Source organism: Panicum virgatum, chromosome 2K (assembly GCF_016808335.1).
Source record: "Panicum virgatum strain AP13 chromosome 2K, P.virgatum_v5, whole genome shotgun sequence".
Lineage (NCBI taxonomy): Eukaryota > Viridiplantae > Streptophyta > Magnoliopsida > Poales > Poaceae > Panicum > Panicum virgatum.
Window position 1 is genome coordinate 10,088,036 of NC_053137.1, and position 27,979 is coordinate 10,116,014.

A 27,979-nucleotide genomic window follows, 5' to 3' on the forward strand; every position below is an offset into this window, starting at 1 on the left:
CGGTCTATACAGAATTACAGACAGAGTGTTCATCTCCATTTTTTTGAGAGATTTCTTCCGTCATATTTTATAGTGCGCCGTTTGCAGGATATGTTGGGGACGACGAGGCGAACTCTACCGCTTTCGACTCTGAAGGCTGGCTCAAGACTGGGGACCTTTGCTACATCGATTGGGACGGGTTTCTGTTCGAGGTCGATAGAATGAAGGAGCTCATCAAGTACAAGGGATATCAGGTTTAATTTGCAGTTGTTCCTGGTTGCAGAGTTCAAAGTAATTAAATGTCAAGTACTAGCATTCCTGCAATTGTTTGAAGACTGATCACCAGACCTGGTCGACGCAGGTTCCACCAGCAGAGCTGGAGCTTGTCCTGCAGTCACTGCCAGATGTTGTCGACGCCGCGGTCATGACATGAGTCCACTGCACTAGAACTATATATGATGCTCAGACGACTCTGTCTGGCAGTTCTTAAAATGCCTCTCATATCCAGTAAAAATAAAATTGCACATCACACACCCTAATTAACGCCTGTTTTAATCTCTTCTGAGTGTAACTAGACTAACTAGAGCAAATTGAAGCTTGCAGGAGAATAGTAGTTTCAGTAAATTTGCAGGTATCCTCATGCTCTTCATCACTTTCCAATTCTTCGTCACACTCTTCATCATTCACCAGTTTCTGAAAAAGTAGTCATAGAAACAAAATAATTGCATAAGCAACTTTTTTCAATTTTTTTCATAATATTTATGTCGCTTGTGATTTACACAAATTTATTGTGATATAGGTTCCATAATTGTACTAGCGTTTAAGTGTACTTTCGTAAGCGTATAAAAATATGCACATTGTGAAAGATTCTACCAATGCTTAATAGATTATATGCCATAGTAAGATGAGAAAAAAAAAAGTAATAAGTGCAAATAAATAATGAATATTATAATATATAGTTGGCATGGAGCATACTATTTTCTTGATGTGAGCCAGCTTCATACTGTTCTCCTCTGATTTACACCACTGAACGAGTTCTGGGCATCTCTTGATTTTCAAACATCGGAGGTTGGTAAGTTGCGTTATTCCCTCTGGCAAAGCCTTGGCGCCGGTGCAACTGATTATCTCAAGTTTTTCGAGAGAGGTTAGTGTTTCCAACCCATCCAGCAGCCCTGCAATGCTTTCACTGTCTTCCACGGTCAAAATCTTTAGGGTTGGGTGACCTCGAAGGATATCCAGCGAGCTGCATGTCAGATCCCTACACTCTAAAATCCTTAATATACTGAGCGCAGGGAGGTGGTAGAGAACCCTCCACTGATGCAGAGGAACCTTGCTGTTCCTGACAAAAAGCTCTGTTACTTGACAGTGCTCCTCCTCTCCCCAAGACGACAGTACATTATCACTACCCTTTATGACCCAGTCAGAGAAACCAGCAGGCGGACGAGGTTTCAGCTTCAGCTTGGGGCAGTCCACTATATACATTTCCATATTTTTGGGAAATACGAGCACACCTGAGCCATCTTCACTATGGGAGTATGTCGTGTTCCACTCTTCCAGGTTTTCCATTCTGTTTATGCCTAACCAATGCAGTTTTGGAAATGCTCTCGCACCGCCACACAGGTCCTCGTCAATCTTCCTAATGCTGCCCATTTGTATAATAAACAGGCTAAGAAGGTTCTGTAGTTGACCTAGTGGTGGTAGTGTGCGGCACCAGGGCAAATCGTTCAGTTCAATAGTGCGAATTAGGGGTAGGTTGATAGCAATGCGGATCACCCAGGTGGGAAAACTTACGCTGTTGTAACCATGTAGAGTGAATACCTCTAAAGTGCTTGCTGGCACAAATTCTCTTAGCACATCTATGTCCTCCACTGATCTCTTCGCATCTTTGGTCCACTCAAGTTGCAGTTCCCGTGTGGTAGTTTTTTCGACAAGCTTTATCATCTGTGCCTCTTCTACGGACTTCACGTTTTCAAGCCCGCTTATCTCCAACTTAGGAGGATTTTCATCCTTGAGTTCAACAAGGTTGCTGCTAGGTTTACCATCACCAGCATGGACAAAAAAGTGTGGAAGAAACACTGAGCATTTGCTGAACCGAGGTAACTTAGATTTATCTAGCATGTCGCAATCGGTGACATCTAGAAACTTGAGGCTGTCAATTTCAGATATACTTGCAGGAAGCCTGCGTAGGTTGGAGCAAAATCTAAGGTCCAGTGTATGTAGCTTCGTGAGCTTCCCAACAGTTTCAGGTATGCAGAAAATATTAAAATTTGCAGACAAAACCAGATGTTGTAGATTGGAAAAGGTACAGATCGATCTCAGGATACTATTGATTCCGTCCACTGGAATGTCATGAAGGGAATTACTGACATTTAAATAGCGCAGTCTAGTGAGATTACCAATGACGTCCTGTAGCCCTCTGAGTCGGCAATTAAAAGCTCCAAGGGAGCATTGAGATAAATTCAAGTATTGGAGATTTGTAAGGCCTTTCAAAACATCCGGTACACCTTTAACATGATAGCAATTGGAGAAATTCAGATGCACCAATTTTTCCAGATTCCTAAATGAGTCTGGCAATTGTTGTAATCTTTCACAGGCTGATAAATCAAGATGCGTCAGACATTCCATTTCTCCAATGGACTCTGGTAGTGCTATGATAGCAGATCCCTGAAGATTGAGATAAATCAACTTCGTGAGCGTTGTAATACTTTCAGGAACCATTCGATCCGGGATCCCAGGAGCATTAAGATATCTCAACTGCTTCCATTTACCGGTAGAATAATCTGGCAACGTCTGTACGGAAGACTCGCTGATATCAGCTACTCGCATGGAACTAGCAGTAAATGCAGCATCGCTTAATTTGCTTCTGGAATTATCCAGAAAACTCAGTCTTATTAGCCTTGCACGAGGAGTCAAGCACACCTCCAGCGCCTTGCTACAATCAGTGAGCAGCGCATATTGACAACTGCTTCCACTATTGTTGCCTTGTTTGCTCTGATCCAGAATTTGATTGTCAAAGAGTGAAATTGCCAAGTCATGCACCAGATCGTGCATGGTAAACAATTTGCCTTGTTCAGGGTACGCACTAGAATTCTGCATCAAAAGTACATCATAGTTATTGTCAGAATTTCTTTTGATTCTACTTAAATTACATAGCAATACAATATGCACCAAAAGCACATGAGTATACCACGACTAATGAGTTAAATTTTGCTAGCCAACCATTCATTGAACAAAAAGGGAAACAACCTAACTTAAACTAACTGGAGACTCCTTTTGAAGTCTCCACAGTTATCCTAACGAGAAGAGCTAGGAAAATAGATAAATCATATAAATTCTCACAATAAACAGAAACATACAGCCAATTGATATACTTTACTCATGGTGAATAATACACAGCTATTGGATCTATTTGGTTTTCTAAATGATCTCCCATCTCTGCAATTATGTAAAAATAGCTAAAGTAACCCGGCCAATACTTGCTTCTAAATTAGCATACTATTTTGTTTATGAAAAAGCAGATTAGATGCACTAGGAAACACAGAGAAATCTAAGAAATTAGTGAAAGCAAAACAAAACATCTGGTGATTAACATGCTCACGTAGTATTTGGAAGGCAATAATTTTACATAATAACTATGAAAAACTTTATAGTGGTTGGAAAAAATAGGAGCCGTCCATCGGGTAAAATCGAACGGTGGAAAATAGGCGGTATCGGCACCATGGTAATGAGAAGTACCAAACTGGCGGGACCAGTACCAAATATAGATAGGACCGCTACTCAAATTAATTAATTTAAAAATTTATTTATGATCAAAGAGCAACAGTACTGGACGGTACCATCCAACCAACGTAAACAAGCTCACTATGAAAAATTCTAAAGCTTTCCATATGACCCCAAGACCCAAGCTCTAATTTCATCCCCTCACACTATGTAAGAAAGGGTCAAAGGTGATGGCATCATCTTGCAAAGGTGACGGGCATCGCGCCTGATACCTTTATCGTGTCACTATTGTGAAGTCAAAGGTGACGGGAAGAACCATCACCTTTCCTACACAAAAGTGATGTACTTCATTCTTAGGACGTCACCAATCTGCGTCACCCATGACCTCAAATGGGTTCTTGGCCAGTCAGCTTTGGTAGAGATAGGTGACGCGCTATTTGTTGCGCGTCACTTATCTTCAAACTATAGGTGACACGCAACATGTTGCCCGTCACCTGAGTTCTATATGTAGGTGACGCTCTCTATATGTTGCCCGCCACCATGATCCCGAGCAGTATTTTTTTCGGCTTCCGAGCTGACAAAACAGAACCAAATCATAGAAATTATCTCGGAGACGAACCAAATTCACAGAACATCAACATTATCTCATAATCATTATGTACAAGCTAGGGTTAGAACCATGTCACATAATCGTTATGCACAAGCTAAGTGTTAGAACCACATCACATAACACCATCATTTTATTTCTAGGCTAGCCATGTAATCACAATGGTAAAGGTAGAAGAAGGGAGGGGGCCAGCGAAAAGGTCCACACCCCCAGCGATTTTTTTATATTTTTAACCTATTTTTCAATTTTATTTTAAAAATAACCCACCCGAATATATATTTGCAGATCTAACTCTTTTGGTCGCGCCGGTCTGCGCGGCGTGACAAAAACACGCTGTCGCGCCACATGCATTGGCGTGACAGGATGTGCCACGTTGGCACGCTTCGGAGCGCTCGGAAGGGGTCTGCCAGCTCATATTCCACGTGTCAACCTTGTCACGCCACTCCCACCGGCGTGACAGTACAGCCTTGTCACACCACCCCCGTTGGCGTGACAAGGTCTGACTTTAGAAAAATCATATCTTTTTCATACGAACTCGGATGGAGATGATTTTTATACAAACATTGTAGCTCTCAACGAGATCTACAACTTTGTAGTTTTGAATTTTTTCATTTGAAGTCATTAAGATGGTTAAATAGTTGATTTAAACTTTTGACAGCATATTAAGTACTTTACCTCTATCGGATCATCTCTAACTTGACATATTTATCATGGTTCTACAAATTAAGTTCTATATAATGTTTGATATATTCCCCCAAGACTCAATGCAATTCATCCCACACAATCTATTCCCCCTACGGTTTGAATCATTTCAAACTCCGACTACTGCTTTTTGCTATAGTGTATTTGTAAAATATGGCAAACACATGTTTTCTAAAACTATTTTTTAAGAAAAGTCTACTCATGCCACTTTCAAAACATTTAAATAACAACAACAACAACAACAACAACAACAACAACAACAACAACAACAACATAGCCTTTAGTCCCAAGCAATTTGGGGTAGGCTAGAGATGAAACCTAAGGAACAAAGTCAAGGTTCAAAACATTTAAATAAAATAGGTAAAAAGTAGCTTGTGAACAAAGTTTGAAAATTATTGACTTTAAACAACCCATAAACATAATTCATCTACGACTTGAGTGAGTACAATAGTTTGAGTCTCTAATGTTCCTATATTGTCATCCTCTGTGTGATTTGTTTATTTTTTTTGCTTCATCGCTCTATGATTATATATAGTATTCGTTTAATATATTGATTGTAGACTACCACTTATTATGCGGTTGTTCCAATCTAATGTACTATATACGTTGTCATCATGCTTCATCAAAAGATGCAATACATAAGTTTGTTTTCAAAATTGATTTAAGGAAAAGTAAGACAAATTTAAATATAGTATTGGTATATGGAAATAACACACCTCAGTTGAGACCGATTGTTGAAGAAAGGAAAGAAAGGACAATCCAAGGAGCTGCACAATATACTTTTCACCAAGCTCGATATTGGAGTGTAGCTTTGTTGGCTTGATGAAATCCAAAGAAATCCATTGGTAAATTAGATCATCTTTGAGCATCTCGTGACCTTTTGGAAATGTTGAACAGTAGATAAAGCATTGCTTTAAGCATGGGGACGATATATGGCTATAACTTAACTTCAAAGATGGAAGAACAGGATTTGGCACAGAGAGCTCATTCGAAAAAGATTCATTCCAGATATCACTGTCATTCACTTTCATCCATAGATCAAAATTCATGGACCGTAAAGTGAAGCCAAGAGATAGAGCTGCTAAAGGCATACCACCACACTTCTGGGCAATCTCCCGTCCTATACCCATCAACTGTTCTTTGTCGTCTCTATCTTCAAAACCACTTCTTTGTTTAATTATATCCCAGCACATTTCATCTGTCAATGGTAATATCTTGTATGGTTGAAGGTTAGTACACATTATCTCCGCAACACGTTCGCTGCGTGTTGTTACCAAAATAGTTATGTTGCTCTTATCATGATATAGTTTATCCTTCAACTCTTTCAGCATGAACTGATTGTCCTCCCATAGGTCATCTAAAACAATCAAAATATTCTTATCTGAAAGTAGCTCTGAGAGGCTTCTTTTATTAGACGGGCTTTCTTTTCCAGATAGCTGTGAATTTATAGTCTTAAGAATTGTATTCAGGTCAAATCTCTGGGACACATTGACCCATACTTTAGAATAATAATCAAACTTTGAATCATCGTAAATTAGTCTTGCAAAAGTTGTCTTACCAATTCCTCCCATACCATATATAGGAAGGATTGTTATCTTCCTTGACACGCCCTCAACTAAAGAAGCCATAATTTTCACTTTCTCTTCTGTCCTCCCTACAATGCGCTTTTCTGGTGCATGAACAAATTCCACTTTCTCTTCTGTCCTCCCTACAATGTTCTTTTCTGGTGCATGAACAAATTCCAATTTCTCTTCTGTCCTCCCTACAATGTGCTTTTCTGGTGCATGAACAAATTCCAGTAGTTCACTGCAACTAGGTCCTGTCATCAAATTAACATTCTTGTGTTCACCTGTGATATCCTCTGATTCCTTTCGCATATTTTTGGTATGCGAGATCGCTGCAGAAACTGTTATGTGACATCTTTTACGGCGAAGCTGCAAGATTTCAATTGGTTTGTGAACAAACTAGACATTTGATTAATGATTTTAGTTGATTAAGTCACAGAAACAATTTTCAAGGTGAGTATTATGATTAACAATTTCTTTGTGATGTGATACACTATAATAGAATTAAGCTCTATTCCTATCCATCTATATGTTTCACATAATCAAATCATATTAGAGGATCCAAATCTGATTTACGTACTTCGGCTCTTGAATAATCATGGAGGGATCAGTATTCTTGAGAAACAATTCCTAATATACTAGGAAGGCATAACTAAGTGAAAACCGATCATATGATAGTGCATGTAGTATGATCATTTGCAATCCTAGCTATCCACTGAATGCCTTCACAAATGAAATTAATTACCTGGCCAACATCAATTTCAATCTCATTCAGCATTTCAGTGATCTTCAATATATCTGGCCTTTTCTGCTTATCTTTCTCCACACAGTTCACCGCTATCTGAGTGCATGCCTCTACTTGGTGGCAATATGCTTCAATCGAAAAATCATCTCTATAAGTTGCCTGCAACCTATTCCTCCAATCTTTTCGGACCTAACAGATGCAAATTAAATGCCATGCTTAGCTGATACCATTGCATTGTAAATATCAGACAATATTAGTTTCGAAAAATGGTCCTGTGTTAACAAGAAGTGTGATTTCTCACTTGATTAATAAACTCATCCTTATTAAACTCATCCGTAGACATGCCGTCCAGATATATGGCGTAGCCCTCAGGTCCTGACACTATCATTATAATTACTATACCCAAGCTGAATATGTCAAACTTTCTGGAGATTTCACCTGTCTCTATGTGTTCCGGTGGCTGGTAACCACTGCATTGCATCACATTCAACGAATTGTAATACATACGCTTTGTTGGATAAGGAAAAAGATATGTTTTGAGTTCAGGCATTCAACTTACGGTGTTCCATATCGATCTTTTGCCTTACATATTTGTTCTTTACCAATGATCCTTGACCAACCAAAATCAGCAATCTTTGGCACCATGTCCTTATCGAGCAATATGTTGGCAGGTTTTATGTCCAGGTGGTAAATAGGTTCTTCCAGCTTGTCATGAATATACTTTAGACCCTCACAAGTCCCCTTAATTATTTTGAACCTTGTGTGCCAGTCAAGTTCACAAAACTTGTCTGCGGTAGTAAATGAAAATATTATATTTATGAAATGCACGTAAATATACACGGTATTCCTCTAAGACATACTAAAAATGAAGCTGCAGCGTACCAGAAAGATGCTTTTGAAGGCTCCCATTGTCCAAATACTCCAAGCAGAGTGCTGCATATATCTCCTCAGTGGTCACCCTAGTTCGGTCATCCATGATAAAAGGTTTTTTCTGTGTTTCGTAGCAATAGCCAAGAATTTGTACAATGTTCGGATGCCTAAGTTTCTTGAGGTGGTCAAACTCATTTTTGAACTGCATATATTCCGGATCGACATCAGGATACTTCAGTTTCTTCACAGCAACAACACCACCGTTTTTAGTCACTCCCTACAAAATATATATGCTGTCAGCACTCAGTATAATTTGGCGACTTTTCTGTGTACTAGTTATTCTATTATATTTGGTAGATACGAAATAAATGTATGTTTTGGATTTATTTTTGTTTGTTGACTGATGGTATTACCAGATCCGGGTCTGAATCTGTTTTATATACTCCCTCCATACTAAAAAATAAGTCATTGTAGAAATTTTATGTCCGATTAATAACCAGGTAAAATTGTTAGAGTATAGTATACAGCCCGGCCTGCATGCCATGCGCTTCTCTCATTGAGGAATGTTGAGTACCTTCTCCTGGCTGTGATGAGTGGATTGTCAACCGTGCGGTGTGATTGTGTGCTTGGTCCTTGGTTGCAGGTACACGGGCGTCGAGTGTCGACGGAGAGCTGCCGTGGAGGTGCTGTTGCCGATGGACCGTGCGGTGGACGGCGGTGAAGGGCAGCCGGGACCGGAGCTCGGGCCGGGCGACAGCTGTGGTGTCTACTCCTGGATTGAGGGCGCAAGCAGCGACGGAAGGAGGGTTTCTTGGTTTCCGCCACAAAACCAAGGAGGCGGACGGCGGTTGAAGACGCCAAGTCGTGGAGGCACGGGCGTCGGTCTCGAGATTGACGGAGGCGACGGGCGTCGACGGCGTCCAGGGCCTCGCTGCGGGCGAGGAGGTGACGGGCGTCGGGCAGTTTCTAGGGCTGTCAGAAGGCCGAGGCAGGAACGGCGTCTAGGGTCACGGCGTGGAGACGGGAATCTCCCCGCGCGTCAAGTTTTGGCGGTTTTCTCAAAACCGGCCACCTACCCGAGTTTCGCGGACCTTCCAAAACCGCGAACCGGATCTTCATCGACATGGCGGCTAGCATGGTCACCCTGTCTTGGCTACTAGCATGTTAGGGCGTGTTGATATGCTTTGCTATCTTATTCATGCTAGTGTAGCTGCTTGATACTTGAGCTGTTGCAATTCATTTTGGTTCAACAATTCATACTTGTCATGATCTAATACTTGATAAAATTGCTTCAACTGTGCTTGAAATGGAATGAAAAGATCCAGGTGGGATTGCTTGTCGCACTGATCGAGCTTTCGGGACGGCTCACTTTGCACTTGTGAGAACTCGGGCAAGGCTGTGCAGGACTGAAACGAGTGTCTTAAGCTTCTGATTGCCTTTGGCATAGGCTTGGCCTCATTGCTAAGTAAAGCATGACAAGTTTTCCACCCCTGGCATTAAAAATTGCTTGATATAATTTGATTGCAAAATGAATGTTTATAACATGCTTTGGATGTTTTTGGCTCACCTGTATGAGTTTGATTAGCACTGTTTATCATTTCCTACTTGCTAGTGCTAGATCAAGGGTGATGTTTTTATTTCTCCTAAACTGAACTTGCCTAGCTCTAGACTGATTTGATATACCCTGTTGAGATAGATGCAGGTCTTGTTTATGGATGCACACGTGCTTGTGACTAGTTGTTTCTCATATCCTTGTATCCCTAAATGCTTTCACTTACACCTCCTGCATATGTTCAGGGGGAGTCTCAGTTACAGGGGGAGCTTTAGGTCTAAGCCTTGATGTGTGCATGTGCCAACAAGGGGGAGAAGTTTTGTGATTGAACAATGGGGAGAATTGTTTGATTTTTGAGAGAACCAAAAACTTGTTGTGCACAGGGCTTTGAGAGTGCATCCATGTGGTGAGAGTTGCACGTGTGAGAGGGAAATGCATTTCAGGGGGGTTTCTGTTTTGTTTGGCTCCTTGTTTCCTCGTTTCCTCGTCACTTCTGCATGACTGTGTCGAGCTCTGCCTCTGTCTTTGAGGAGTCATGCTTGTGTTTGATCGATTGCGTCGAGCCGTTGCCCTTGTCTTAGGGAATCGATCTCTGCTTGGACAAGTGATTTGTTCTTACTTCTTTGGAGCTTTTGTCACTTGTTCATGTTCTTCAGCTTCTTTGTTCTTCTCTGTTTTTGTTTCTCTCTTGGTTCGTTTGGGGTGTGTTGATAATGCACTCATCAAGGGGGAGATTGAGGAATGTTGAGTACCTTCTCCTGGCTGTGATGAATGGATTGTTAACCGTGCGGTGTAATCGTGTGCTTAGTCCTTGGTTGCAGGTACACGGGCGTCGAGTGTCGACGGAGAGCTGCCGGGGAGGTGTTGTTGCCGATGGACCGTGCGATGGACGGCGGTGAAGGGCAGCCGGGACCGGAGCTCGGGCCGAGAGACAGCTGTGGCGTCCACTCCTGGATCGAGGGCGCAAGCGGCGACGGAAGGTGGGTTTCTTGGTTTGCGCCACAAAACCAAGGAGGCGGACGGCGGTTGAAGACGCCAAGTCGTGGAGGCACGGGCGTCGGTCTCGGGACTGACGGAGGCGACGGGTGTCGACGGCGTCCAGGGCCTCGCTGCGGGCGAGGAGGTGATGGGCGTCGGGCGGCGTCTAAGGCCGTCAGAAGGCCGAGGCAGGAACGATGTCTAGGGTCACAGCGTGGAGGCGGGAATCATCCCGCGCGTGAAGTTTTGGCGGCTTTCTCAAAACCGGCCACCTACCCGGGTTTCGCGGACCTTCCAAAACCGCGAACTAGATCTTCATCGACATGGCGGCATCGCGGAGAAGACTTGGTTTTGAAGAAAGAACCTCGCCCGTCGGATGAGATCATGTAAATATTTCCGGTTTAGCCCCTACGGGCGTTTTAGTCTCTAGTTTGAGCCTAGGGGTATTTTGGACCCCTGCGTGGGCACCTTAAATACCCCTCTCCCCTCTCCTCTCTCCCTGCGCGCCAGACAAACCAGCACCACGCGACCACCCTCTCCTGGTGCCGCCCCCTTCTTCCTGTCTCTCTTTTTCTTCCTCCCTCTCTTCTCTAGGGATTAGAGGTATGGATTCTTGAGGTTTTTGTACTGAGATTGTTCGGGAAAGGAGGCTCTTCCCTCCTTGTGCCCTCCGGGGTTTTGAATTCATCTCGTTCTTGTTCATCTTGTGTCTCGTTTGACTGAATTTCGATTTTCTTTTGTCGATTCATGAGCACGAGTTAATGGCTTGATTCTTGATGATTTCGTGACTCTTTGTAGTGATTCAAAACCATCTAGACTAGTGCTATACCCTCCGGAATCACGAGTCCCCCCGAATCGAAGTTGTTGCGTTCTTGAGAAAACCCCAATCTTGCTCGGAATTTCTTCGATTCCTCCCAAACCATGGAGTGATTCGTCGATTCCTTCCTTGGTCATGTTCACAAGTCCTTTGTGATCGTGCCTACGAATTTTGGTGAGATTTGGACTTGATTTGATCCTTCGATCATCGAGTTTTTGGGCGAAGCGCGGACTGGAAAATCGTTTCTGGACTCGAACAGAGTTTTTACCTTTCACCGGTTAAACCGACGCTTGTGGTCATGTTGCGTCGGTTCAACCGGTGAGTAGCTGTTTTGTGTTAGGGTTTTGGCGTTTGACTCGTTACACCGACGCTTAGAAGTTGTTTAGCGTCGGTTCAACCGGAGCTTAGTGCGACTTGGTTTGCTGGTTCTCTGGACAATTGGACCGATGCAAGGGCTTTGATTTCGTCAGTTTAATCGGTGCGTTGAATTTCAATTTTGTGATCCCTCTGGACAACTGAACCGGTGATTGGTTTTGATTTTGCCGGATCATCTGGTGTGCTAACACCGGTTGAACCGACGCAGTTCAAACACATACGTCGGATCAACCGGTGCTCTATACCTTGCTGTTTCTCGCGCTGCTTTTCAGTGTTTGCTTCCGCGTTGGATCTTGTTTGTTCCTAGGGCTTTCTTGTGTTGGTGTAACTCATCCATAGCTACTCCACACTGTGCCTAGGATTCTGGGGTTGGGTGTGTACTTCGGGACTAAGCCGATCTTTTCGATTGCAAGAAATTTTTAATCGGCTCCCATTCACCCCCCTCTGGTCGCATTTTTCGGTCCCTCACTCATTGTTGGGCTCCCTCTCTTAATCTCTCGGCCTTGTTTCCATAACCGGTAATGAGATAAGGATGAGCTATGCCTATATATGTAATTAGGGCTCGGCTCGGCTCGGTCTGGCTCGTACATTCAGCTAGCCGAGCCTAGCTCGGCTCGGCCAGTGAGCGAGCTCACAAAATCGGTTCAGCTCAGATCATAATCGGCTCGCGAGCCGGCTCGTGAGCCACAGCCACGTGCATGACTGCTCGCGAGCGGCGGGCGGCGGTCTATGGACGAGACGAGTCGAGGCAGGAGTTGGAGGCGGCTATGGACGGGCGGTGGCTCATTTCCAGCCCTCTGGAGTAGTAGTAAATTGGTTGTTTGCGGTTGGGCCGTTGGAGGTTGGGGTTTGGGCTCGGCTTGCGAGCCGTAGTGAGCCAGCTCGGCTTGGCTTGGGAATTTGGTGAGCCGAAAAAATGAGCTCGGCTCAGTTCGCTCCAAGCTCGCGAGCCTCTCCAAGCCGAGCCGAGCCCCAATGAGCCCGAGCCGAGTTTCGAGCCAAGAGCTAATTTTCCAACCCTACATGTAACCGTATAATTATTGAGTTGATCATTGCGTGATTTATTCCACTTTCAAAAATAACCTTACTTACCCCTATTTAGTAGATACATTGGCACTAATTAATTGTTGCATGTGCGTGCTCCTACTAAATGGGGTCAATGACTTGTTTCTTGGAATAAATTTTGAATCTTGTCATGCCTTGATTTTTTGGGACGAAGGGAGTGCGCTTGTTAGCCACCTTGCTGTATCGAAGCACTATGTGGTGAAAGTCAAGCATGCAGTTACCTTGTAAACAACTCCAAATGCTCCTTCACCAAGTCTCCGCTCCTCAGAAAAACCATCCGTAATTTCTTCTAAGAATTGAAATGATACTTCCTCTAGCTCCATAGCTGGAGGGGCATCCTGAAGCAGCGACGGCCCAATTTCAAACTGTTTGCCATAAGAATCCTCCTGCTCCTCTTCCTCCTCCTCCTCGTCCTCATCCTCCTCGGAATCTTGCACATGTGGGCCTTTGGCTGTGGAGATAGCTCGTGCAGCAGCCGCGGAAGATGTTGCCCCCAAAGAGGAACTACGGGACCTAGTCCCATAGTGCACGGGAGTGCACTGTGTGGAGAAGCCATGGCGTACCGACGAAGGCTCGCCTGGAGGTGTGAAGCAGCTCATCTTCATTGCCAAGCGGCGGCATCTCCTCCACATCCTCTACAAGAACCAACATGGAAGGATTAGCAACTATAAGAATCGACAATTGTATGAGTTAAATGGGGAATTGTTAGGTACCTCCGCAAAGGCCCGAAGTGCTCCAACCTCTTGCCCGAAGTGCTTGCTCCAACCACTTGCCCGAGGTGCTCCAACCTCTTGCGCGGACCAAGCTCCAACCTCTTGTATAGAAATGATGCTTTCTTTATTCTTCTCCACTTAGCCTAGCATTATCTTGAGGTGATTCTTCTGTCTGTCAACCTACCCTATCGTTATCATGAGTTATAACCCCCTGCATAAGACTTGGATCTACCTGAGTACTGTCCTAACCATATCTTCCCATGGGATAAAATAAATACAATACCATGGAATACATCGAGGTGAAATGCTACAACGTATATCCGTGCCTTTCTGGATTTATATATGTGACTATAAAGAATACCAACAAATATTTCTGGTGCTGCTATAATTGGTTTAAGAGTTTATTAAATGTTCATAATTTATATTTGTTTGTGGTTGACCATTGTCCTTTGCAAGCTAATTTTGCTTTGTCCTTTTCTTTACGAGAAAACATGATACTATGTTAGAAATACACTCTTTCTAGGATGGAGGGAGGGAGTAGTACGAAATATGGAATGGACCCAACCCCGCATTTTTCTCAGAACCCTCAAGTTACTGAGCGATCTAGCCCTCGACTCGGTCCAACGGCTGATATTTATCTCAGAAACAAACCAAGTCCACGCATCTCTAACTTACTATATCAAGCTAACAGAAAACACCCTTCATGCAGAAGGGTACCAAGAACGTACTCACAGCAGGCTAAAAACCTACTGGAAATCTAAAGAACCTTAGATGGGGATATATGTGAAAATTTTTGGCAAAAAGAGTAAAAAAGCAAAAAAAAATGTACGACCCAACCCATCCCGTTCCGACCCTCCAGGCTCCAACCAAAAGCACCCTTAAATTACCACGATGCCCGTGTCACCGTGCTATCGTCTTCGGTCTCCGGGGCCTACTGCATAGACCGCGTAGTGCGCAGCAGATTTTTGCTCCAAGATGAATGATTAAGGTCTTGTTTAGTTGATCCTGTAAAGTTAATAGAATTTTTTATATTTAAAATATTAAACATATACTAATTATAAAAATTAATTACAGAACTCATATGTAAACTACAAGACAAATTCATTAAAATTAATCCATTATTAGTACATGGTTATTGTAGCAATTACTATACTATTTAGTATCTAATTATAGTATAATTCGGTTCATTAGATTCGTCTCGTAATTTACAAATAAATAATACAATTAGTTTTTTATTTCATTTAAATTTAATACTTCATAAGACATTCGATGTGATATTTTTAAAATTTTAAATTTTACTTGTAAACAAAGGCTAATTGCCGCTGCAGCCTATATTCTGAAAGTCACCGGAGGCTAGTGAGCACCGGCAATCCATGGGCTGTATTTAGATCCGTAAAAAATGGTAAAAAGAGTCACATTGGATATTGTAGTACATTGTAGTATTTTTCGTTTGTTTGTGGTAATTGTTGTCCTACCATAACTTAACTAGGCTCAAAAGATTCGTCTCGTCATGTACATTAAAACTATGCAATTAGTTTTTTTATTTATCTACATTTAATACTCCATACATGAGGCAAAAGATTTGATGTGATAGATGAATAGTAAAGTTTGGAGAGAGAAATTTTAAAACTAAAGCAATGGTGGGTTCTAGTTGGGAATCGGAGTATAGACTACAGAGCACATGGGTGCCCACTAGAGTTGCCAAGTAAAAGCGGTGCGAATACTTTTTCACGCGCTGCTGTCTGTGTCGCTTTCTGTCGTCATGGTCTTCCGGACGATTCCCTAGACTCCATAGTGCGCAAAAGCTTTTGCTCTAACGATTCCCGTCATCGTTGGTCCGACCACGGAGACTCCAACAACCGCACGTTAGCAAGGTAGTTGCCGCTTAAAAGTTTTTAAAATAGAATTTTTTTATATTTTAAATATTAAATATAGACGAATTATAGAACTCATCTAATTTTGAGATAAATTTATTAAGACTAATTAGTCTATCATTAACATATGGTTACTGTAGCAATTACGGTAGCAATTTAGTATCTAATCATGATCTAATTAGACTAACTAGTCTATCAACTTGTGCTCCCGCACGGGCTAATTAGAGATATCTAATAATTATTTATCACATGTTCTCTTTAACCAATTAAATATTCTAATCCAATACTGCCAAGATATATATTTATTACTATGAAATTGTAATAAATACGGTAGGTTTAGTTACTAATTTTTTTTCACTTTGCATCTTACCTCCATATATATATTTATATTTGATATGTTTAATTGAATACTTTGTTTGAGTTCTGTAAATAGCATGAAAATTGGTATTTTTATCTTTTCTCTTGTACATGAATATATGGTGACAAACACATTATGATTAGTATTTTTACATAAATAATAACATAAATAATATATCAATAATGATAGAAATGGTAACTTAAAATTTTATATTGATGGGCTTTAAGATTTTATTATAATAATATAATTTTGATTCAGATTTGGGATTTATTTTAACTTTTTATTATGTTATCATTAGATAATATATATGGAAATTTTGAGGTTATTCGATATTATTTTATAATGATATAAGTGGGTAATTCACATGAAGATTAGGGGGTTACTTTAGATTATTTTTACAATGGCAGAGATGGGTAATTTAGATACATATTTAGGGGTTACTTTAGTCTATTTTTATAATGACAAAGATGGGTAATTTATTAGAAAAAGATAACAGATCCAATGGGTATTATGATTAGAGTTGCTGAATTGATGGCAGGATATTTCTGATTTTTATGAGAATTTGTAGAATTTCTCTATTTTTTTAGACTATCCATCTATAATCCTAGATGGCTCTACTAAAGACTTCAAAAGAAATCTTTAATTAGTAATAGTAAAATTCTTTTCTAGAAGACTGAAACCAAACATAAGAAGCAGCTTTTTACCTGGACCCTGCATTCTGACGAGACGGGCGAGCACCGCCAATCCATGGTGCGTTCCAGCTTGCGAATCAGAGTACAGAGCACACGGGTGAGTGGTGACCACCAGTCACCAGAGGTTGCCAAGTACTGCAGTACCAAACTGTTTGTACTTTTTCAAAGAAGTGTGTGCACATCGCATGCCGCTGCCTGTGTCGCCTTCCGTCGTCCTCCCGATCTTCACAGAAGCTTTTTGCTTCTTCGTGGTCTCCTTCGCAGGAATAGCGCGTCATCTTTTGTGCGAACGCGGAGATAAAAAAAAAATATTCTGAAACTCGTCGCATTAAATATTAAAATATATGTATAGAGTATTAAATAAAATTTATATATAAATTTTTTTAAAAAATAAGTTGTAAATCGTGTGATGAGTCTAATGAGGCTACTTAGACGTGTTTAGTTTATTTGGCATAAATTTTTTAAAAGAGAATCTTGCTATTTCGAAGTACTAAATAAAATATATTTACAAATTTTTTTTATAGATGAATTGCAAATCGAAAGATGAATCTAATGAGCCTAATTAATTTATAATTACGAATAATTATTTTAGCATCACTGTTGCAAATTATGAATTAAGTAAGTTCATGAGATTCGTCTCACGATTTACAACTTATCTATATAAAAAGTTTTGTAAACAGATTTTTTTAATACTCTATGCATATGGTAGTTACTGTTGGGCTCGCTAGGCTAGTTTTCTTCCCCTGTTCGGCTCGCTAGGCTAGTTGCTGCCAGCCACTCTTGCAGCTGGTAGTCACTGTTCCATCCGAACAACCAGTCCAGCCACACCAGACAGCCCATCCGAACAGGTCCCTTGTGCTTCTATTCTTTCTCGAATTATGTGCAACTATCATTTATATACTTAAAAAAGATGTAGTTAGCAAATCGAGTATCACGATTAAATTTCAATTGCACCGTTATGTTTCTTATGATGAGATCTTCAAAACAAAATCACAATTACTATGTCTCGATGAAATTTTTAAAACCATTTTTTAGGCTGTAACAATTACCTTATGAGACCCCGAATAATTGTTCCGCTTTGGTAAGAGGAAAATTGTTCCGCCTTAAAGAAATAACCTCCGCACACATCTTAGAAACATGTTCGCAGCTTATTACTTTCAAAACAATTTGTGGCAAACAAACAAAGGCACAATTAGAAATATTTTTTTTCTTTTCTCTTCTCTTTTTCCTTCTCCAAGCCCAGCCTCCGACCTGATGGGCGCGGCAGGCGCGCTGTCCACCTAGTTGTTTAAACTCTCGTTCTATACCCATCAAGAAATTGAGCTGCTAAAGCCACACCATCACGCTTCTGAGCATTCTCCCGTCCTATACCCATCAACTGGTCTGTCATCTTCATCTCGGCCGCAGGGCAAGTCAACTTGTTCGCCCTGTCCAGCATCTCTGCGGGTGTTCTCCAGGTTTGTGCTGATGCAATATTTCGACTGAGCGTTTCAGCTGCTTCTGCTGTTCTGAATCGCTTATACAAGATCTTCAACTCATCGTTTCAACCTCTTCTCAGCTTTTCTACGATTGGTTTCACAAAATCCAGAGTCTCTGCGGGTGTTCTCCAGGTTTGTGCTGATTCAATATTCTTTCGTTTGAGAATTTACCTTTTATTTGAGAAATGTTCTTTCATCGGATCTCTTTTAAGAAACTGCTGGTTACAAAACGACTTAGCAGCAACCTGTTTTGGGGGAGTAGGCAGGAGAGTCGGGTACCTTTGTTTTAGGTTTTACCAACAATCATGTTCTTCTTCCTGGAAAGAGCATTCCATGTACTGGCAATCATATTATCTGCAACTTTTTTTCCTCAAAATCCTATATTTCATAAACCTGACTTGTTTATCAATATCGAGCCCTGTATGCCAAAGACATTATCAATTACGGAGTAGGTTTAAAGGACAGGCCATATACCTTATCTGTTTTCTATAAGCTAAAGCAAGACCTAATTGAAAATGAATCAAATTATTGATTGTATCATAAAGGCCTTTATGCTCACGTCCTAACGCGACCCCCTGGAGGAGTATGTGCTTCTAAAAAAATCTTTGATGCTGTGGCCAATTCCGAAGTTAGTTCGATACATTCATACATATGACTGGCAATGAGAAAAATAAATGCAATAGCTAAATGATGATAAGTAATATCGGTCAGCCATAAACTTTGTGTTTGTGGATGGAATCCCCCAAGAAGGGTTAAAATGACGGTTCCCGCTCCTTAAGTGGTACCAAATAAATGGTTACTCGAATCAGGATTTTAGGCATAAAGATTCCACTGACCTGAAGGATGTGACTTCGTCATTGTCTCATGTGCAGGTGAACTCTGCTTCTGGTTTGTGAAGGGTGATTCCAGCGCACTAATAGAATGCAGAACTCACAACTTTCAAGTGCATTTCCAAGGGAACCAACACTAGAATTTCTAAAACACATCACAGAAGACTTCTCAAGTGAACGAGAGGTCGGACGTGGTGGATTCGGTGTGGTTTACAAGGTACGGTTCTGTCTCAAATTTCATATCAACAATGGATAGACAGGTTCAATTGTCACAGCCCAAAAAAAAAATCCCCCGCCGGGCCCACCCGTCAGCCTCTCCCTCTCCCTCCTCTCTGTTCTGCTCGGCGTCGCACCGCACGCGTCGCCCGCCCCGGGTCAAGGCCGCCCGGCCTGCCTTGACTTGGCACAGGGGCGCCTGCCCGTGGGACCCACCTGTCGGCCTCTGGCTGGCGGGTGTGGCCGGATACGGGTGTACCTAGCAATTTTGCTAGGGTTTCTTTAGGTTTTATTTATTTGCAATCTTGTAAAATATGTAGAAATTCATGTATAACTCCAAAAATAGTGAAACTTATTTTGTTGGATTCTCTAGCTTAGATCTACTCAAGAAAAATATTGTTTTGCATGTTACTTTGCTGTAGATTTATTTATAGTTTTATTTTGCAAAAGTGAGTTTAATGCTTAGTTATTTGAGTATTGCTCTAAAATTTCAAACTAAAATTTTTTAGACTCCTTGTGAGGTGTAGTTTTCAGTGGAGCAACTTGTTCACATACTTCCTTTCTGTTTATCAAAGTTTTAGCTTGTTTTCTTATGCTTTATCTGAAAATGGTTTATTATAGAACTTCTTGCTGGAAAGTGATAAAATGTCAAAACCAGTTTTGTTAGCTTTTCTTTCATTCCTAATAACTAATCTATTTTTCTTGGATTTGTTTAGTTTAGTTTGCATTCCTTTTCTGATTTACCTTTTTTAGAGTGGCTGAAAACTATTATATTTATGTTTAATTATAGAAAAATGCTTTTCCTGCAAAACCAATTTTCATAAGTTCTTTGCAATGTTCTCAGCATGCTCAAATTATTTCATGATTTATTCTTGTTGTTTAGTCCATTTCTTAATTCTTGTATCGCATTCATGCATTATAGTGACCAAGCCGTCGGAGGTCGAACCCGTGGAGCCCACCGAGTCCGTGGAGCCTGAACCCGGGATCCCGTTCGTGGTCGAGCCTGAAGTTAACCAAGGCAAGCAGCTAAGCATATTCCTTGCACCTGTCTAATCTGATTTAGTTTAGCTATTCCACCTGGGTATTGTTGGGCTATATATGTATAGTAAGTATGTATTGCATTGTTGTACCTATCTTGATGCATAGTCCTTCCTTGATTTGTTATCCTTGTTTTTGGCACTAGTTAGTTAGTTAATTACTTAACTTGACTAGATGCTTAGCCCTCCTTAGAATAGTTACATTGCTCGCTAGACAGGAACGGTTTGGAGGATCACATTTACCGTTTACCCTTGATCGCACTGGTTCGTTTGGGTAGTTAAGAGTTTGGTAGTATCGAGATTCGAGCGGAATGGTAGGGCCTAGAGAATGAAGTCACATGGGCATAGTCCGCTTGGATCGATTAAGGACCGAGTGGATGCCATCGGCCTTGAGCACCTTTCCGTACTACCACATATCCAATATAATGGTACGGATAAGCCAATTACCTTCTTTGACTTGATCATTGATGTGTAGTCCTAGATACGTGGCTACGGGCTATGCAGAGAGGCTTAGTGTGTCCCCAGGTGGACCTATGTGTAGGAAAGTTTAGAAATGTGCCTGGTGGAACTAAGTCTCTACTCGTAAGCTAGGTGTGAGGTTCAATGATCGAGCCTTGTTGGGAACGGTTGACGTGAGTACCCCCTTACCCGGCGTGATCGGTTGGGTGAGTCGCATGGTCCTCGCGTTGTGTGGGTAAAGTAGTACACTCTTGCAAGGTTATAATCAATTCGAATTGCCGCGCTCTCGGATATGAGCAAGCTCTTGGTTCGCCGAATTCCTCTTAGAGAGTTCCGGTTTTGTTGGTGTTGGTTTCATGTCTTGTCAATAATCTATTGATTATTATGTTATTCTTTTAATCAACTAAAATTAGTTAGGGGTTTGGGCAACAATAATCAATTCTGATAGGTGATAGTGTAGGGAGCTAATGCTTATGCAATAACTACTTAACCTTAAATCTTTTACTTGAGCCAATGCATGATCCTTGCTTATTTAATCGCGTAAGTCTCGCGGAGTACCTTTGTACTCAGGGTGCTTTCTAAACTTAGTTGCAGGTGAGCCAGAAGTGGTGTTCGGCCACTTCTACCCCGCTGATCCTAATGCGGGGGAGGAGTAGGTCGTTGTGGCTGTGGTGATGTCCTTGAGCAAGGCATCATCATCTTAAGTATGTTTTTATCGTAATCAAAATCCGTGAGAGTTTGTAATTGTAATAAACTTTACGTTTCTGTTTAATATGACTTCCGTGAGCCCAAGGCTTGTAAGTGAAGCTCGAAACCCACCTATATTGAACTTGTAATATTAAGTTTCGAACTCTGTTTTTGTAAAATTGCTCTTTGTGGATTATTGGCGATGTATTCGATTGTAAACGGTATGTGCATATGTGAAGCGTCCTCTCATAAGAGAGAACTTAAATGTGATACAAAACACTAGTCCCAGGAGGCTGATGCCACATTTATTACATCAGATGGTTCATAACCGTACAAACCTCGGAGGACACTCGATATAGATAATGATGATAAGTAACCAGGCTACAACATAACACCAGACCGCAACCCACATGGGGTCTAGCTCGGGCTCAGAGTACTGCGTCAGCGAAAACATCTCGAACAGGGCTGGTTCCACAGGCAAGGTTGGGTGTAGAACGATAACCCTACTCAGCGTCGTCTGGTACGAAGTCTGGATCTTCCTCTGTAAAAAGTAAGAATGGGGTGAGTACAAACATACCCATCAAGTCCAACCACACCCACGGAGGGGGTAATATCAGAATAATATGCATAGGTATATCAAGGATAAGGTTACGGTTTAATTTGCGGAAAGCTAAATTTTATGCAGGGGTTTATTTAGCAGCAAACATTTCTAAAACCAGTTTTTGTTTTGAGTAACACGGAGTTTAAGTTTTAAACTGCTACCGGACTCCCCGTCCATCGTAGCACACGGCACAATTGCCGGACACAATTTCAAAACAACACACACCATCCCATCCCAAGAAACACTAGTTATGTGACCACACCGTAACTCGCCCAATACCGTGGGCACGGCTATTCGAATAGCTTTTAACTCTGCAGAGGTGTGCAACTTTACCCACAAGTAGGATACCACATCTCGAACACCGTTGTGTCGGTGTAGATCCCAACATAGCCATTACCCACCTTAGCTAAGCCTGACTAGCCATCACGGGATTCACCAAGGGGTCATCGACCTAACTTTGAGGTATAACCGGGGTATAAGTCATACTGAGCATATCCCTTCTCCTTGGTCACCCGTTGCTCTCAGCCCTCCTGATGGCTATCACACAAACTAGTGGGATTCATGCTACGCCGTTGCCCATTCAACGGTCGAGTGGTTTGCACGATAGAGGAGTTAGGTGAGATGACACATCAACTCGGTCCTTAGACATGACAAGATGGATATCTCCCTTCTTTGTCCTGCCACATTGGCACGAGCACACCAAATGGCAAATCCGTAGAAATGCCATCCATCCCGTCTAAACTTTCTTTACAAAAACACCACATTTATCCCATCCCACACGCACACATTTTCTTTATAAAATAAATCGTATTATGAGCAAAGTCCTAAGCGTTCTAATATCGATTAACGTCCAAGCAAAATCAGATATTAATCTAGGTGGTCAAGGAATGGTCATCACAAATCAAGACGTGGCTATCCAACCGTGTTTTCATGCAAGCAAAACATATGCAATTTTATAAAGCAGGCTATTAGGTTGTGTTTATAAAAACTAGGACAGAAACATGCATCAAAGGATGGGATTGAACTTGCCGTCTTCGTAGCCTTCGGGGAGGTCCTGTCCTTCGGGCTCTCCCTCGTTCACACCGTGATCTACGACGCACACAAATAAACACACAATAAATACAAAGAAATAAATATTTTATCGTTGAGCTCGAATCGGAAAAGGTCAAGATATGGAGTTCGGGATAAAATTGTTGAGCGATTTCCTACTGGCATGACCAAAACTATGGCACGTGAGGCGTGGTACAGTTTCGGGTCGATCAGAGTTTGTTTGGTGCATGAAATAATAGGTTGTGTGAAGTTCTAGGGTCAAACGAGGGTCTAACGACCTATTTGTAAATATTTTGGGGAGGACAGGGGCTTGTTAACAAATTTTGGAAGTCTCTGGACTATCCTGGAAAGGTCAAGGGTTTAATTAAAATTATGTTTATAGGGGTAAGGGTTTATTTTGGATTACATCATGAAAGGGGGCTTGGTTTGCAAAATGGCCAACAAGAGGGAGGGCTCTTTCTGGAATAGAAGAAAAGGGGGGGGGTTCGGCAAAATCGTCATCCCCTTCCTCTCCCCGCGCAGAACAGAGGAGAGGGGAGGGCGGCGCTCGGCGCCGGCGATTCGGCGGCCTCGGGGTCCGGCGGCGGCTCAGGGTAGGGGGAAAAGGGGCAGCGGGGAGTGGAGGTTCGATTCCCCCGCTCACCTTGGCCTGAGGCGCGGCGAGGAGGCGGGGCAACGGGAGTAGGCAGCGGTGGCACTAGCAGCGTGCGGCGGCGGCGCTGGAAGCCTTCAGGAGGGGCGGGCTGTGGCGGTCGGGGATGAGGAGCTTGAGGGCGGTGCCGGGGTCCTTTTATAGCTCGAGTAAGGCGGTGGAGCGGGCGGTAGGGCGGTGGCCGCGGTGTGGCCGGTCGGCGAGCCTTGCGGGTGCCATTAATGGCGTTTTGGCCACTGGCGAGCGTCGCGGAGCGGTGCATGGGCGGCGAGGTGGCCACAGGTGACAAGATTGCTCGGGCAGGCATGCGTGGGGAAGAGGACCGGCCACTATGTGCGAGCAGTGCGTCGTACCCGGCTTCGTCCTTGACAGCGGCGAGGGCGGCGAGGTGCTTAGGAGGGCGGTGGCGATCGACGGGCGGCGCGGCGGGTCTTCGGTGCGCGTGGAATGCGTGCGGCGCGCGTTTCCAGGTGGTGGCGAGCGGCGCAGCGTGGGGCACAGCGGCGGCACGGCGCTGAGCGGGGCGGGGCGGGGCAGTCGAGCGGCGCAATGACGAGCGGTACGCGGCGCGCACGTGGGCACGGCGAGGCGCACGTTCGTGTGCACGCGTTGGGGCAGGGAGCAGCAGCGTGCGCGCGTGTGCCGCGTCGGTGTGCGCGGCGCGGGCGGCGGTGGTGGCGTGCGCGGGGTAAGGGCGGGGTGCTGGCGGCGGCCTTGGTGCGGCGTGTGCACGCGGCCGGGTGATGCCGAGCCGGTTCGCGTGCGGGCCGGCTGCGTGGGCGTGCGCGCGGGCGGGGCAGGCGGCCGGGGCGCGGCATGGGGAGGAAGGGGAGACGCGCGCACGGGCGGCCGGGAGCGGGAGGCGGCTCGGGGCAGGCGCGATGGGGAAGGAGGGGATGAGAGAGAGAAGGAAGGGAGAGAGAAAAGAAATAAAGAAAAGAAATGGAAAAGGGAAAAGAAATGGAGAAAAAGGAAGGGGAAAAATGGGAAGGGGAAAAAGGAAGGAGGGGGAAAAGCGGGCACACGCCGGCGGCGATCGCGCGGTGCGCGGGCCAGCGGGCGGCGTGCGCAGTCGGGTGCGCGCCAGGGAGAGGGAGGAAAAGGAGAAAGAGAGGGAGAGATTCGCGGCGGTTGGACGCGACGCGTCGTGCTGGATGGGAAACGGATGGGACGTGCGTTGAAAACGGGTGCCGGTTTGTTCAGGAAAATTCTGGGACTAGGGTTTAGGGTCTAAGGGGGAGTCGAGCTCAACGACGAAAAACGGTTTTAGCGTATGATTTAATTTAGTGAGTTTTCGGGATGTTACAAACCTACCCCACTTAAAATGAATCTCGTCCTCGAGATTCGGCTGGTTCCTAAACAGGTGGGGAAATTCCTTCTTTAGAGCGTCTTCGCGTTCCCACATAGCTTCTTCCACTCCGTGTCTGCTCCACTAAACTCTGCATATCCGTACTTCGGAGTTTCTGGTTCTCCTAGTGACAGTGTCTAGAATCTTGACCGGTACTTCCTGATATCGTAGGTCTGACTGTAGATCTATCGTTTCTACTGGCACATGTTCCGCTTCGGGTACCCTCAAACATCTTCTTAGCTGCGAGACGTGGAATACTGGATGTATATCTGACATTTCTTTTGGTAGCTCCAAACGGTATGCTACTGCTCCAACTCTCTTCAGAACTCGGTATGGTCCAATGTACCGAGGGGCCAATTTTCCTTGTACCTGAAATCTTCGGGTTCCTCGAATAGGTGATACCTTGAGATACACGAAATCTCCTGGGTTGAAACTTATTTCCCGTCTTTTCTTGTCGGTGTAGCTCTTCTGTCGGGACTGGGCTGCTTTCAGTTTCTCTCTAATCTCGGCTACTCTTTCTTCTGCTTCTTTTATGAGTGCGGGCCTGACTAGGGCACGTTCTCCAACTTCTGACCACATCAGCGGTGTTCTGCACTTCCTTCCATAGAGAGCTTCGAACGGTGACATGCCCAAGCTTGCTTGATACCCGTTGTTGTATGAGAACTCGGCATAGGGTTAACTCTGCTCCCAATCTTTGCCATATGTGAGGACACATGCTCTCAACATATCTTCCATAATCTGGTTTACCGTTTCTGTCTAGCCATCTGTCTGCGGGTGATAAGCGGAGCTAAAGTCTAGCTTGGTGCCCATGGCTTTATGCAAACTCTTCCAAAATCTAGAGGTGAACTGGGTTCCTCTATCTGAGACGATTCGACTGGGCACACCATGCAACTTCACTATGTTTTCCACATAGAGCTTGGCTAGCTTCTCTCCACCGTAGTTGGTCCGTACGGGTATGAAGTGAGCCGCTTTAGTGAGTCGGTCCACTATTACCCATATGGAATCGTGTCCTTTCTGGGTTCTGGGCAAGCCTACTACAAAATCCATTCCTATTTCATCCTATTTCCAAACCGGAATGGGTAGGGGTTGCAACAATCCTGCCGGCTTCTGGTGTTCAGCTTTGATTCTTTGGCAAGTATCACAACGGGCGACGAATCGTGTAATATCGGCCTTCATCCCATTCCACCAATATTTCTGTCTCAAGTCCATATACATTTTGGTGGATCCTGGGTGAATGGAGTAGGCTGAGTTGTGGGCTTCATCCATAATTATTTGCTTGAAATCTCCTTTCTGGGGCACACAAATTCTATCTTTATACCATAATGTTCCCCTATTATCCACTCTAAAGTCTGGTGCCTTATTTTCTCCGGTCTGTCTCCGGATTTCCATCAGTCCCTTGTCCGATCTTTGGGCTTTCCTGATTCTTTCTTCTAGAGTAGATTGGACGTTTAGCACTTGACTGGAGCCTCGAGGGACAATGTGCACATTTAATCGTGCCATTTCCTCTCGTAAATGGTTATTCTTGGGCCCGTAGGATTTCCGACTGAGGGCGTCGGCCACTACGTTTTCCTTTCCCGGGTGGTAATGAATTTCCAAATTATAATCCTTGACTAATTCTAGCCATCTTCTCTGCCTCAGGTTTAAGTCTGGTTGGGTGAAGATATACTTCAGACTTTTATGATCGGTAAAGATTTCACACTTATTTCCAATCAAATAATGCCACCAAATTTTAAGAGCATGCACTACGGCTGCAAGTTCCAAATCATGGGTCGGATAGTTCTGCTCATGAGACCTGAGCTGGCGGGAAGCATATGCAACAACTTTCCCGTCTTGCATCAGCACACAACCCAATCCTTGTCGGGACGCATCACAATATATGACAAAATCCCAATGAATATCCGGTAGGGTTAGTACTGGGGCTGTCGTCAATTTTCGCTTCAACTCCTGGAAGCTCCTTTCACACGACTCCGTCCAGGTGAACTTCTTCTCTTTCTTGAGCAGCTCTGTCATGGGCCGGGCTATCTTAGAAAATCCCTCAATGAATCTCCGATAGTACCCAGCTAATCCGAGAAAACTCATGATCTCACTGACATTAGTTGGTTGCTGCCAGTTGGAGACTGCTTCGACCTTCTCGGGGTCCACTGCTACTCCTTCCGCGGTCTAAATATGACCAAGGAAAGCTACTTTCTCCAGCCAGAACTCACACTTGCTGAATTTGGCGTATAGCCTATGCACTCTCAGCTTCTCCAGAACTACCCTCAGGTGTTGTTCGTGCTCCTGGATACTCTTTGAGTAAATAAGTATGTCGTCGATGAAGACTACGACAAACTTATCTAACTCGTCCATAAACACTTTGTTCATGAGGTTCATGAAATAGGCAGGTGCATTTGTCTGCCCGAAAGACATCACCGTGAACTCAAACTGCCCATATCGGGTGACAAAGGCTGTCTTCGGGATGTCGCTCTCCCTAATCTTGAGCTGAAAATATCCGGACCTCAGGTCAATCTTGGAAAAGTACTTGGCCCCTTTTAACTGATCAAAAAGATTATCGATCCTGGGGAGGGGGTACTTGTTTTTGATAGTGACTTCGTTCAGTGCCCGGTAATCAACGCACAACCTCATACTTCCATCCTTCTTTTTGACAAATAGAACCGGGGCTCCCCAAGGCGACGAACTTGGCATAATGAAGCCAATCCGTTGTAACTCCTCTAGTTGTTTCTTTAACTCCGCCAACTCGGAGGCTGCCATCCTATAAGATCTCTTGGCTATGGGGGCGGTTCCAGGAACAAGATCAATGACAAATTCTACGTCCCTATCTGGTGGCATACCGGGAAGTTCTTCGGGAAAGACATCAGAGTACTCATTCACTACTGGGACTTCTTCCAAGTTCTTGGTTTCCATACTGAATACCATCGGGTTTGCTCCACTTTCCCGGGTGTGACAGGTCACTCGGACTCCTTCTAGGTTTGTTAGATGTACTACCTTATCCGTACAACCTATGAGGCCATT

General features: G+C 43.6%; 1 protein-coding gene and 1 pseudogene across 3 annotated transcripts; one reads left to right on the forward strand and one right to left on the reverse strand.

The window, feature by feature from the left end:
* Positions 1-202: 202 nt before the first annotated feature.
* On the reverse strand, positions 203-13,967 carry LOC120665707 (putative disease resistance protein RGA3). Of its 3 annotated transcripts, none has more exons than XM_039945368.1 (9): positions 13,689-13,956; positions 13,197-13,610; positions 8,201-8,465; positions 7,878-8,106; positions 7,620-7,788; positions 7,319-7,507; positions 5,725-6,942; positions 955-3,069; positions 203-672 (listed from the first exon to the last, which is right to left on the reverse strand). In XM_039945368.1, the coding sequence occupies exons 2-9, from the start codon at positions 13,605-13,607 to the stop codon at positions 556-558; spliced, it is 4,713 nt and encodes a 1,570-aa protein (XP_039801302.1). In that variant the 5' UTR covers positions 13,608-13,610; positions 13,689-13,956; the 3' UTR covers positions 203-555. The 3 variants fall into 3 exon arrangements, with proteins under 3 accessions (XP_039801302.1, XP_039801309.1, XP_039801307.1); XM_039945375.1 differs by having other exon boundaries at positions 2,376-3,069; positions 13,689-13,948; XM_039945373.1 differs by lacking the exon at positions 5,725-6,942 and having other exon boundaries at positions 13,689-13,967.
* A 3,773-nt stretch (positions 13,968-17,740) lies between these two features.
* Positions 17,741-27,979, forward strand: part of LOC120665722 — a 30,049-nt pseudogene continuing 19,810 nt past the window's right edge.

Bases quoted from the DNA above. Each gene is read 5' to 3' on its own strand.
- LOC120665707 (XM_039945368.1), bottom strand. From the start codon at position 13,607: ATGTGGAGGAGATGCCGCCGCTTGGCAATGAAGATGAGCTGCTTCACA. The intron at 7,508-7,619 runs GTGAGAAATCAC...TGCATCTGTTAG, and splicing joins AGGATGAGTTTATTAATCAA to GTCCGAAAAGATTGGAGGAA. The intron at 6,943-7,318 runs GTAATTAATTTC...GAAATCTTGCAG, and splicing joins TTGAAATTGATGTTGGCCAG to CTTCGCCGTAAAAGATGTCA.